This window comes from Otolemur garnettii, unplaced genomic scaffold (genome assembly GCF_000181295.1).
Source record: "Otolemur garnettii isolate 467f Iridium unplaced genomic scaffold, OtoGar3 scaffold00030, whole genome shotgun sequence".
NCBI lineage: Eukaryota > Metazoa > Chordata > Mammalia > Primates > Galagidae > Otolemur > Otolemur garnettii.
The window spans coordinates 8581858-8595775 of NW_003852425.1; the positions used below are offsets into that span (position 1 = coordinate 8581858).

A 13918-nucleotide genomic window follows, 5' to 3' on the forward strand; every position below is an offset into this window, starting at 1 on the left:
GGCCCGGGCTGGATTTGAACCCACCACCTTAGGTGTATGTGGCTGGTGCCTTAGCCACTTGAGCCACAGGTGCCGAGCCTATTATTATTATTATTTTTAAAAACACAATCAACTACATGTTAAAAAGTGAAATAACAATAGGTGACATTTATTAAGACTCGCTTGAGCCCAAGAGCTGGAGGTTGCTGTGAGCTGTGATGCCACGGCAGTCTAACAAGGGCTACAAAGTGAGACTCTGTCTCTAAAGAAAAAAAAAAGAAACATCATCACTATAGAGAATATATCTGAACTACAATATTACTTGCATATTATGTAACTGTTACATGACAGTGATGCTACTCTCAATTTCAGAATTGAGTCATGAACAATAAATATTAATTCCATGAAGCAAACCGAGATATCTGTAATCACTGTCAGTGAAGTATTAAGTCATATATTAAGTGAATGAATAAAACATGTAAACATCACATAAAGAACCTAAAGAGGCCAATGAACCGGCTCAGGCCTGTGATCCCAGCACTCTCTGAGGCTGAGGCCGAAGGATCCCTTGAGTTCAGGTGATCAAGACCAGGAGACCCAGTCTCTACTAAAAATAGAAAAATTAGCCTGAGCTTTGTGACAAGTGCCTGTAGTCCCAGCTACTCCAGAGGACAAGGCAAGAAGGATCACTTGAGCCCAGGAGTTTGAAGTTGCTATGACCTGTGATGCTATGGCACTCTATCTAGCCTGGGCAACAGAGTGAGACTCTGTCTCTAAAGGGGGAGAAAAAAAAAAAAAACCACTAAAGAAAATAACCATGAAGGTACTGACAGTGACTTAAGCATTATCCTGGAGCCAAGGACAGAGTAAGCAATCCACAGCATTTGTTAAACTGAACTGAAATACTGATTTAAACAGTAAATGTTTAATATCTCATTTTCCCTTTTGAATTTATAAGGGCTTTCAAAAGGACTATTTGAATAGTCAAGTATTTTTGTTTGTTTTTTTAAAATGCTACACAAAGAAATCTGAGCTGCTATCATTTTCTTTCAATACATGTTCAAACAACAAGTAGAAATATGCAAAATCATTTATATAGACCTCCAGCTGTATCCATATTATAGGTGATAATCCTATCTGTGGTTGATGATGGAAGCACCTTTATCACTTCTAAATACTAGCACTAAAATAAAATGGATTATTTTTCACCATCTTTATTAATAACTAGAAGCTGCCCAGTAATGATCCCATAATTATTATTTTCTAATGAATCTTACTTTATTAGCGCCTTCTCTACAGGTGTACGGGTTCTTTATAATTACTATGCCATTAGCATGTATTTCTTAATGACCATTTATGAAGCTGCCTAATGTGTCAAAATCACATATGTGATGCCTCCAGCAACAATTCCAAAAATAAACACATAAACATCCCTCAGTATCTGCAAGGGTGACTACTTGCAGTACTCCCCCTACTCCCTGCACAAAAACCAAAACCTGTAGATGCTCAAATTTCTTATGTAAGTTGGTGTAATATTTGCATATAGCCTACTCACATCTTTTCTTTTTTTTTTTTTTTTTTTTGAGACAGAGCCTCAAGCTATCCCCCTGGGTAGAGTGTTGTGGCATCACAGCTCGCAGCAACCTCCAACTCCTGGGGTCAAGCGAGTCTCCTGCCTCAGCCTCCCAAGTAGCTGGGACTACAGGTGCCCGCCACAACGCCCAGCTACTTTTTTTGGTTGCAGCAGTCATTGTTTTTTTAGTGGGCCCGGGCTGGAACCCGCCACCTTAGGTGTATGTGGCTGGCGCCTTAGCCACTTGAGCCACAGGCACTGAGCCCTCACATCTTTTCACACACTTTAAATCATCTCCAGATTACTTATAAACACGCAATACAATGTAACTGTTCTATACTCGTTACATCGCTTTAAAATTTTCATTATTGTTTTGGTGTATTTATTTTTCTCAAGTATTTTTGATGTGAGGCTGGTTGAATCCTCATATATAGAACCTACAGATAAGGAGAGCCAACTGTATTATTTATAGACAATCTTCCAAATAAATAAGTATAGTAAGGCCAGGGAGAACTGAGAGACTTAAGTGTACATTAGGAGGGATTAGATGAAGATAAGGTGAGAACTATGTTATTTGAGAAATAAAGTGCTTACTTGGATTTTACATTCCACAACTGTAGGCTTCCTTGTTCACTGCCCAGAAGTATTTTATTCAAGTAGGTACTTGGATGCAAAATGGCAGAAATTTTAAATATTGATTTATCAAAAGTTAATTGTAGGTATTCTTCTACAAAAGTAAAAGTTACAAATTATTTTTTATAGAATAGTTAAAATGTTTCACATACCCATTTATTTATCACTTGAAGTTTGTTTACCATATCAAAGATTTATATGCTAGTATAAATCAAAGACTTACATAAGTATACTAATCTATAAACATTCCTTGAGAAAAAAATGTGAGAGACAATTTATAAATGTAATTCAGACTGTCAATTCTACAAGTTCAAATATAAATACTATTAAAAGTTTCACTCACTGCCAATCAGTTGACCAAAAAGAAAAATAATGATCTAAATGAACAAGCAAGCAAACAAAAAACAGGTCAAAAGGCACGAGCAAATGCCAGCAAATGCCTGCACTGAGCTCTTCCAGAGAACGAAGAACAAAACATCTGAAAATTCAAGGGGTCCCTCAAAAAAATGGAACGTAAGAGGCAAACTGAAGCACCTCTAATAGAGAAGAGGAGGAGAAAGTATAACCCGTAGAGCAGGGGCTGGTACAGCCAGTAGCCACTCGCTGCAAAATAATTCTTTGACACCTCAGGTTATGACTAAAGTTCCTGTGTTTGAATTTTGTTTTTTATTTCACAGTTCATCCATGATGAAAACAATTTTTCACTAAGTTTTCCAATAAATCAAAGGCACACTTCATTTAATCTTTAGGTTCACATACTATTTGGCACACTGTTGCATATTCGCAGGGGTGGGGGTACCTCTGTTGAGGAAGCACAGATAGAGGTGAAAATCACACAAACTTTATGGTGAATGCTATTTTAAAAGATCCCTGCCTATATCCATAATTAGCAGTTTTACTCAAAGCCATTCTAAACAGTTCCCTGAAGACACTGGTTCAATGTGCTACTATTAACAGCCACAAAAAAGCTGGGCCATCACTGTCAAGAAAGAGCATGGTGACTCTAAGAACCAGACCCTATATTCTTTTACCTTTTAATATCCATCTGCACAGGGAGTACTTTTGAAACTTTATTCTCTCATCTTGAGCAAAGGTGCCAAAAAAAAAAAAAGTGTTTCTAATTTGAACCAGAACTTGGAGTAACTCTCAGGAAGGCAATCTTTAGGATGTTTACTAAAAATAGTCACACTGCATTGAACAGTAAGATCATCAAGAGGTAATATAAGCTAATAATATAAAAAGAATAAAGAACTTAAAAAGATTTAATTCGCAATACACCCAGTTTTTCACTGAAGAAAGTTGGGTATACTCTGGCATGTTATGTTTGAATATACAGAGTCCCATAAACACAGCTCTGTGCCACTGTGCAAAAATATCACAGTGAAGGCCAGGTGTAGTGGCTCACACCGGTAACCCCAGCACTCTGGGAGGAGAAAGCAGGAGGATCCCTGGAGCTCAGGAGTTTGAGATCAGCCTGAGCAAGAGTGAGCCCCTATCTCTGATAAAAATAAAAAAATTAGCTGGGAGGCTTGGCGCGCACAGCACAGTGGTTACAGTGCCAGCCATATACACCAAGCTGGCGGGTTCGAATCCAGCCTGGGCCAGCTAAACAACAACAACAACAAAAAAGCTGGGCGTTGTGGCAGGCGCCTGTTGTCCCAGCTACTTGGAAGGCTGAGGCAAGAGAATTGTTTAGGCCCAAAAGTCTGAGGTTGCTGTGAGCTTTGACGCCACAGCACTCTACCAAGGGCAACATAATGGGACTCTCAAACAAAAAAATTAGCGGGCACTGTGACAGGTGCCTGTAGTCCCAGCTACTTGGGAGACTAAGGTAGGAGGATCCCTTGAGCACAGGAATCTGAGAAAAAAAAACCACAAATGAGCTGTGAGCTACGCTGACACCAGGGCACGCTAGTCTGACACGACAGAATGAAATTCTGTGTCAAAAAAAAAAAAAAAAAAAAACAAGGAAAGAGAAAGAAAATGGGTACAGTGGCTCATGCCTGTGAACCTAGCACTCTGGGAGGCCAAGGCAGGTGGGTGGTCTGAGCTCAGGAGTTCAAGACCAGCCTGAGCTAAAGTAAGACCCCCATCCTAAAAATATCTGAACATCGAGGGAGGTGCCTATAGTCCCAGCTACTCAGAAGACTAAGACAAGAGGACAGCTTGAGTCTAAGAGTTGAGTTTGCTGTGATCTATGATGCCATGTCACTACCCAGAGCAACACATGAGACTGTGTCTCAAAAAAGAAAATAAAAGAAAAAAGAATATCACAGTTAAGGACACATCTCCTGAGGAAAAAGATGTATATTTTCCTTCATATTATAGGATCTTCAAGTTCACTAATAAAACCTCTTTTATTGAAAGTTTAAAATACAAACCAATAATTACTGAGAGGTAATTTACCCAACAGAGAAAACAATGTAACAGGTCGTTAAATTCAAGAGAACTGCAATGGAAAATGTATTGAGATAAGCAAGTTGAAGAGGTTATAAGTAATTAGCTAAAACTGTTCACCTTTCTTACCCAGAAAAAGAAGTTACGTATACATGTCAATTTTTTTTAACTGTTCACATGTAAAATCTCTGGTATGGAAGTTATGTTTCCATAGACTTTTAATTTTAACTACATACATATATCCCAAGATAAAGCAAATAAATTAGTTAATTCTTACCTTCTGAATATACGTGCCAAATAATGAGAATGCTGTCAGCATCAACAGAGATAACATGATCTCCAAAGGGCTGTAAAAGATGAATTTCTGCCTTGTGACCATTAAAGGTGCGTACTACCTACAATAAAGTTTAAAAGAAGTTCAAGTTATTACTAAGGCATCATGTTTTTTTTGTTTTTGAGACAGAGCCTCAAGTTGTCCCCCTGGGCAGAGTGCTGTGGCATCACAGCTCACAGCAACCTCCAACTCCTGGGCTTAAGTGAGTCTCCTGCCTCCGCCCCTCAAGCAGCTGGGACCACAGGTGCCTGCCATAACAGGACCCGAACCTGCCACCCTAGGTGCATGTGGCTGGAGCCCCAGCCACCTGAGCCACAGACGCCGAGACAAGTCATCATGTTAATATTATTCATGTTATTTAAAAAGCATGCTAATCCTGGAGATGCTTGTGTTAAGAAGTACAGCCCAATTTTTGACTACCCAAGGCGAGATGAACACATAAACAGCAAGGAACCAGGCATGTCCACCTGGTGCAGGTGCCAGCTGAACAGTAAGTAGACCATATGCTACAAAAACACAAATGAGACTTCTGAGGCTCAGGCTTTCTACTAAAGTAGAGAGAAGGCATGCACACACACCTACGTCCTTCATCCACTTCAACCAGTACAACTACATGCACCCTGGAGAGATGGTGGGGCTGATCTCTACAGATTCCTCAGCCAGCTGGCTTTCAGATGAGACGGAAAGGGGGGATGTAGGGTACCGCTTTCTGCTTTGACAGAGTGAACTACGCCCTTACAGTAACTGATCCCCTCCAAAACTACACTCCTATCTCCAGAGTTTCAGTTCTCATTGGGCGAATACAATTTCTCTTCTGGGTCCTATGGCCCCACAGAAATAACAACTTCTCACAGTTTGAGTCTGTGATGCCTCCCCCCTCCATTTACTTCATTTCCCTAACCCTTACCAAACCTGTGCAAACAGTTCCTTTACAAAGTCTCCGCATCTGAACCATATATATTTCCCAGGGAAAACTACAAAGGACAATACAAAAAACAGACAATATTTTCCCTGACTCTCGAAAAATCCAAACAACTTCCATTAAGGAACTCCACAGGTACGCCACTTTCCTGCCATAGGCAGCGATGATGGAGGACTGTGGAAAGAAACCTCATGCTGAGTCCCTGACAAGTACAACGTACTACCACTGGCTATCTGAGCATCACCATTCTCACTTTCCCACTCATTCTAGACTACTGAGCTCTTGGGTTTGAAACAAGCCTGAGCAAGAGGAAGACCCCGTCTCTAATGCCATGGCACTCTACCGAGGGCGACAAAATAAAACTCTGTCTCAAAAAAAAGAAAAGAAAAGGAAAGAACTGGTAGATGCATAGCAAAAAAGATCTCTCCTCAGCAGTAGAGAAAACACAGACTCCCCAGAGGGAACAAACACCTGGTTTTTAGAAAAAGAATTCGGGCTGAGTTGTACACAATGAAAAAGCCAACCCATATAAAGCAGTGATGCAAATATGAATATCCCAGGAGAGAATTTTCAAAATATACCTAACTAAGTCCTACCTCACCAAATACACAAAAGAGAAAACTTCCAAGATTAGACCTGACTGTGCATTAAAATTTTGAAGCTGCCACCCAAGTAATTCTAACACTCATTTCTGGTAAAGAAAACTGAAGTAAAGCATCAGTTTTAACTGAGGATTTTCAGCTGAATGCTAAAAGTATCTCTTCCATCAGAATTTCTCTTCCAGAAAACTAGATATACAGTGGAAAAAGAAAAACACTGTAAATTTCCAATGTCCAGATAAAGAATGTCAAAATCAAGTTCCCTCCACTATCTTGATAAGCAACTACCAACTGCACGAGACAAACAAGTCAAAAAAAATAGTTCAGTGACACAAACCTCTTTATTACGGGCAAATGCAGAGAAAACATTCCCATAAGCAGCAAAGACCAGCCTGCTGTCAGCAGCCATACAGCAGATATCCTGTGGAACAGAATTACCTAGGAGAAAACATAAAAGAAAGGATGATTTTTTACATCTTAGACAAAATAAGCCTCAAATACAAACATTTTTCATGGCCACAATTTTAAAATATGTATCTATTTAAATAAAAGTTGACAAGCACTATAAAATTTTAACATTAATTTTAGAAGTAAATCAAAAATTTTAGAAGTAAATCAAAACCTAAATCTCTAATTCTATCCTTTGGATCAATTAAAAAAAACAACAACATATATTGATATTCTATATGCCCAACCTTAAAACATTTAAAGAAGGGCAGCACCTGTGGCTCAAAGAAGTAGAGGGCTGCCCCCATATACTGGAGGTGGTGGGTTAAAAAGAAAAAAAAATTTAAAGAAAACATGGTTTCCATTCAGTCTTCTCCAAGGCAAATATGGTTATCAGTTCTAGTTTTGTTTCATATGACATGATTTCCCGATTCCTCTCTTACTACCACTCTCATCCCTTTCTTTTTATTTCCTCTTTTGGGGGCAGGAGTTTTATAGACAGGAGCGTCTTAGGTATTTTTCCTGCTGCACATTCTGTAGTGGGATTGTTTCCATACTATTTTAAAGGGTTATCATTTACTTTTGTATTCAACTTAGGTTACAGTGTCTTCCTTCTGCCTCCTACTCTTTTTTAAGTTAAGGTTACTAGGTATAAACACTAGATTCCTCACAGGTGTCCTTTGCTTCTCTCACAAGGATCATATTTGATGGTGAGAAAAGAACCTCTCAGCCCAGAGATGCCCTTTATTCTAGGAACAGTTTTTAAAAAATAAAACTTCCCATGGAAAAAATACCAAAATGTGTGAAAAGAGAAAACTTTTCCTTATAGTAGAAGGAAAGATGGAAAAAGAGTATTACCACAAGTTGAGTATCCCTTATCCAAAATGCTTGGAATCAGAAGTATTTCAGATTTTGAATTTTTTCAGATTTTGAAAAAAAAAAAAACCAAAAAATCCAAAATTCAAAATGTTCTATAAGCAATTCTTTTGAGTATCATGTTGGTTCTCTAACAGTTTCAGACTTTGAAGCATTTCAGATTTCAAATTTTCAGATTAGGGATAGATAATAAGCCTGGATTTGGCAACCAAGGATGGCATCAATAACTGATTCAGGAAAGGATCAGTAAGTCCTAGAAGCAGCTGGTAAAAACTGTTAACAACACGAGGATAGTTACACAGTTTCAGTGCACATTACCACAAGACACTTATTAATCACAAAGGACAAAATAGTAACTTTAGAATGAAGCCTCCTGAAAGATGCCACCTTACCCAAACGATGAACTGTCACTGCTAGGAATAAGGCAAACCAATAGTATGTGCCTCCTGATGTCATTTACTGTGATTCCTGCCAAACTGTATCATCTGAATCTAACCCTAAAATGTCAAAAAAGGCCTCAAACTGAAAGACATTCTAAAGTAGTCTGTATTCTTCAAAAATAAAACTCAAAGAAAATAGGAAGAACTATTTCAAGTAAAGAAGATAAAAGAAACACGACACTGAAAGCAAAACACGATCCCGCCCTAGATTTCTCTCCCTCTGTCTTTTTTTGATGTGTAAGTTAGTGAGACATATACACTAGATTCCTTAAGTGTTCTGTAAATCCCAAATTTATGAAAAAACTGAAAAATTTCAAAAAATACGAAACATGCATAAATTCAGAATAAAGTTCACACTTACTTACTGCAACCAGTCTAAGTTTCTGAACCTGCTTAAAAAAAGAAAAAAATGGTTAGTCACTAACAAAAACAATTATAATAACCTAATACTTCAAGATTAAGATATAATCTAATGAATACATTTACTATGCGGTCCTTCCTAGATCCTAATTTTCTTTAGGAAGCTTATAATTTTGTACTATTTTATTATGAGTAACAATGGAAGGGGCAGGCAAGCATTTTCTGTGATGGATCAAACAATAAATTTTAGGCTTTGAAAACCACATGGTATCTGTTACAACTACTCAACTGTAGCATGAAAATAGCTACATACAATATATAAACAAATATGCATGGCCGTATTCCAAAAAGTTTTATCTATGGAGACTTTAATTCAATTTTCACAGAATTTTCATGTCATGAAATATTTTCTGATTTTTCCCCAACCATTTAAAAATGTCAAAACCACTCATAACTCCTGGGTCATACAAAAATAAATCGAGGGCTAGACTGGCTTGCAGACTGCAATTTGCTGACCCTGATCTACGATTACTAATCCAGCTCTGTCCTAAGGATTCCGCCTCTCTCTTCCCACCTATCAAGGGATTCCCTTTTTGCCCTTTGCTTTCTCAGCTTTTCCCTGTTATATTTTGCCGTCTCTGAGTAACTCAAAGTTATTTAACCTTCCCATGGTTCAAATTCCTCATATATAAAATAGGGACTAAAACATCCTACTACTTTACCCACTTTATGTAACAGTTACGAGGATTCAATAAGGAAGTTTGTATAAAACAGAATGGCACAAGTCATCTAGTAAATGTCTAGCAGTTACTACCACCATTGCCTATTAATAACTTGTCTAGTTTCTGCTGTAATTTATTGGAAATCTGAGTAGGAACAATAAATAAAGCCACAGAAGCAGATAAAGTACTTGTAAACCAAATTAGTCACCTGGACTCATCAGTCCTTATTTTTTTACTCCAAAGTTACTTAAAGTTTCAGAGGTCATAGCCCAATGCATTGCCTGATGTGGGGCATTTACATGCCATGATATGATTAAATTTTTTTAAAAAAGCATCACCATTGGTTAAAACTAGAGGGGACCTTAAAAACTGTTTCAAAGCACAGATCAATAAATGGTTAAATTTTTATAAAATGTTCAAATGTGTTACTCTAACCACAGGATTTTTTTGAAAGTAGCACATAGGGAGAAATTAGTGTGTATAAAACTGTGTCAGAAAAACACTGTATCAAAGATTTTAAGAACTCTTTAAGTGAGAAACTTAGAAAAGTTAACATTTTAAAGGACATACTAAGCAGCAAAAGTCAGCAAAGGACAAATGCAGAGAAAGGAAACAATAAATACTCCCACAGGATTAATGGTATTCATTCTAACCCATCCTTTCTCTACTACCAGCCTTGGCTTCCAGAAACCTAGTTGCTCCTCACCTCCGCCCTACCCTCACTTTCCTCTTCCACTAACTCAATTGGCTCCCAATTCCCAGCTCGTCTTGCTAATAACACAGTCAATAACGATGATCCTTTATGGAAGACAACTCTACAGCATGTTTTCCAGAAGAAAAAAAAAAAAAAGACTTAACACTGGCCATTATTATCCTTCAGGTTCCTGCTCCCACAAAGCTTACTTTCTCTTGGAGAAGACAAAGAAACAAGTAAACAACAAAAGACTATTTCAATGACTGATGAGCAATTAAAGGAGAAAAATCATCACTAACAAGCAAATAACTTAATTTTCCTGAGACTTACTTTTCTAGTTTATAAAAAGGTGCTACAAGATGACACCTGCCTTGCAAAGAAACTGCTGCAAGGCTTAAAGTGACACTCTATGTTGGTTGAAAATAGACATATTTGGGGCAGGGCCCACTGGCTCACACCAATAATCCTAGGACTCTGGGAGGCCAAGGCAGGAGGACCCCTTGAGCTCAGGAGTTAGAGACCAGCCTCTACTAAAAATAGAAAAATTAGCCAGTCTAGGGGGCGTGTGCCTACAGTCCCAGCCACTTGGAAGACTGAATCCAATCTCTTGAGCCCGGGAGTTTGAGGTTGCTGTGAGCTATGATGGATGCCATGGCACTCTACCCAAGGCGACAAAGTGAGTGTGAGACTCTATCTCTAGGAAGCAAGAAAGCAAATAGATACTCTGGGGAAGTTTAAGGAAATTGGATTGCTATAAGAAATGAAGCCTCCACTAAATCATAATTTCATTCTGTCCAGTTCTTAGTATTTTAGTCTGAATTTCTAACACGACTTGTTAGAAACTGTGTTGCCAATTAAGCAATAAAATACCTTACAAGTCTGTCTTTCTCATTAAGAATGTTAAGAGGGGAAAAAATGTAAGGGGCTTGTCTTAATCACGTTTACATCATCAATGAAAGGTCAATAAATATCTATTGAACAAATATCTTGCTATATAACTGAGATGTTCTCTAGTAGTTTTCCCTTAGCCAGGCTATCTCTGAAATTCGGCCCAGGTGACCTGCAGGGGTTAAATCGGCACGTGGATGTGCGGAGGTAGCGAAATAAAACAGAGGAAGAGAAGGGCAAAAAGGGCAGGTGGGAGGAGACAGAGGTGATCTCAGGACAGAGTTGAGGGCCGGGAGGGAAGTTCACTGGAAGCGGGCGAAGGAAAAAGTCACTCACGTCATATGTATGGAAACTCTTGCCCACGCAGGTCGTCACATAGAACCGGCGCTTAAGCGCGCTGTACCGCACCACGTGTGGAATGTCGTTGCTGAAAAGCCCCAAGGCTCGGAACCCAGCGAACAGCGCACTGGCCGTGCGGCTTTCGGGGCCCGCTTCCATCTCCTCCGCTGTCCCGGGTCCTCCGTGAGGGCGCTCTAAAGGAAACCATGCGCCCAGCGGCTTCCGCGCGTCTCGTGGAACAAACCTTTGCCGGAGCTAGCGACTCCAGGACGCTTCCGGTGCCCGCTGCCAATCGCGTCTCCGGAGACTGACCTCGGTGCAATAGATAAAGTGCTCCCTCCGGAGCTCGTAGAGGAGGTGCAACTTCTGTTCCGTGGATCACAGTTTCCTATCACGTTCTTTGCCAAGTTCTCCGGCTCTGAACGCTGGAGAAAACTAGTCGCACTCAGGCGGGACCTTAGGGAAGCAATGAGAGCCACGTCCGGGAGAGTGGAGGAGAAACGTGATACTGTGGAAAAAAGTAGAAAAATCAGCTGGACACAGGGACGGGCTAGTAGTCCTAACACTGGAGAGGCTGAGGCAGGATAATTGCCTCAGTCCAGGAGTTTGAGGTTTTAGGGAGCTATGATGAGGCTACTGCACTGTAGCGGGAGTGATGGAGCAAGACCGTCTCCCGCTCTCTTTTTTTAAAAACTGAGTTTGTTTATACTGAAATAGACTGGAATACTAACAAACTGGTATTTTTTAAACTCTGAGTTATAGAAATATAAACAAATGATTTTAACTACTAGATATATTTTAAAGAGCTTTCTAAATGGCATATAATGCCAATGTTGATTTTATAATCAGAAATAAATACTTTTGGACACATTGGTAGTTTGGAGGGAAATTTTTTTAAAAGTTTCCTATCCTGGAGTTCACAGTATACAAAACTAGTGACACCCATTATCTTAATATAATTCTCAAAATAAGTTGTGAGATATTTAGAGTAAAAAAATATTGCTGTTTTATAATTGAAGAAACTGATTCATTGGGTTTAAGTGATTGGTCAAAAGTTCCAAATTTATTTAGTGCCCAAATGCAGACCAGCACAAGATTTAGAAAAGGAGAAGAAAGGGAGGTCACTGAAGAACAACTGGAAGATGGGAGAAATATGCATTCAGCAATCTCGTTTCCAAGACCAAACATTGGGTCATATGATGGGTGTGGTTTCACATTAGATGAGGAACCTGTGGTTCCCAAAAGTTATCTAACTGTCACTTAAGTAATGATGGCTTAGCAGTTTGAATTTAGGACTATCTGACAATTACATCTATGTTTTTTGACCTACAGCTGGACAGTGCAGAAGTTTTGAAATGAGAACTGTCATAGAAAATCTAGTACTATGGTAGCAATAATTATGCATGTTACTGTTGTTCTATAATCTTTTGAAGAGAGAATGTTACGGGCTGATTTTGAGTTTTCTATTTTCACCAGTTGGCTAGAGTTAATTTCTCCCCACCACTGTCTCCCTGAGTTACTATTCAGCTGCCAGCAAAGTGTGTAAATACATGATAAGAGGAAAGGAATCAGCAATTACCGTTTAATTAGAGATGCCACTAAGGATACTAGTATCAAGTTAGAATTTAAAAAGCGGAGGGTGAGGGTCTAGGAGGCTGTGGTGGACATTATTGACAAATGATCATTTTCAATTCAGTTCAATGCATTGGGGCTCCAGGTAAATGAAATATATAGCTATATCGTGTTGTCATTTTGAGCTTTAAAAAATTTTTTTTTAAATTTTTTTCTTTGCAGTTTTTTGGCTGGGGCTGAGTTTGAACCCACCACCCTTGGCATATGGGGCCAGTACTCTACTCCTTGAACCACAGGTGCCCCCCCCTTGAGCTTTTCTTTTAAAGGCTTAAATCTGACTGTTTCTGACTGTTTTTTTGCTAATGACTTTGTGTACTGTGGTAGCCAACCTTCAAGGTGGCCCTTGGTGATTCTTGCCTCCAATATTCATGCTTTTGTGTAGTCTCCTCTCACACTGAATAGAATTGACCAGTGTTGCCAAGCTAGATCAGAAAAGACAATGAATGCATCTTCTGTCTTGCTCCTTGTTGGATCACTTGCTCTGAGAAAAGTCAACTGCCATCTGGTGAGGATACTCAAGTGGTCTTATGTAGTGATTTGCACCACAAGGAATGGGGGCCTCTGCAGTTAGGATTCATTTTCACACCAAACAGTTGAGAATGGGACACTGTTTTATTGTGCAGATGTAATGTGGAGTTCTGACTTATAGTACCAACAAACACTATTATATACTAATGCAAAAACATTCAGATTGCCCAAATTTCACTTGCAATGTTAGCTTTCATTCACTGGCAAATAATTGGTTGTTAAATCAATTTAACGTATAGGCTTAGAGACACTCCAGGGAAAATAGTAAGTAGTGTTAGCTATAAATTTTAATTTAAATAAAAACTTATCTCAATTGAAATAAGAATATCATATTTTTAAGGCTCTTCCTATAATGACTACCTAAACAACCTTCTGTTTTGTTTTTCTTTCTGCCAGTTTTGAAAGAAGGAAATATTAGATAACAATATAATATCTAAAATTGTGGGTAGGGTATACTCCCAAAGTTGGAGATTACTGTAATTGTCACTTAAAGTAATTAGAATTTGGAGTATCATAATTTCCAATTCTAAATGCTCATTTTTCTTTTTTTTTTTT

At 38.8% G+C, this 13918-nt stretch overlaps 1 protein-coding gene across 1 annotated transcript in view; it reads right to left on the reverse strand.

Annotated features, from left to right (window-relative positions):
• Positions 1-11525, reverse strand: part of WDR36 (WD repeat domain 36) — a 37599-nt gene extending 26074 nt beyond the window's left edge. The window contains exons 1-5 of the mRNA XM_003788922.3: positions 11201-11525; positions 8562-8589; positions 6775-6875; positions 4860-4977; positions 2147-2279 (exon numbers count right to left, since the gene is read on the reverse strand). Of these exons, the coding sequence (XP_003788970.1) occupies positions 2147-2279; positions 4860-4977; positions 6775-6875; positions 8562-8589; positions 11201-11362 (542 nt within the window). The 5' untranslated portion in view covers positions 11363-11525. The remainder of the gene's footprint in view (positions 1-2146; positions 2280-4859; positions 4978-6774; positions 6876-8561; positions 8590-11200) is intronic.
• Between the last annotated feature and the right edge of the window lie 2393 nt (positions 11526-13918).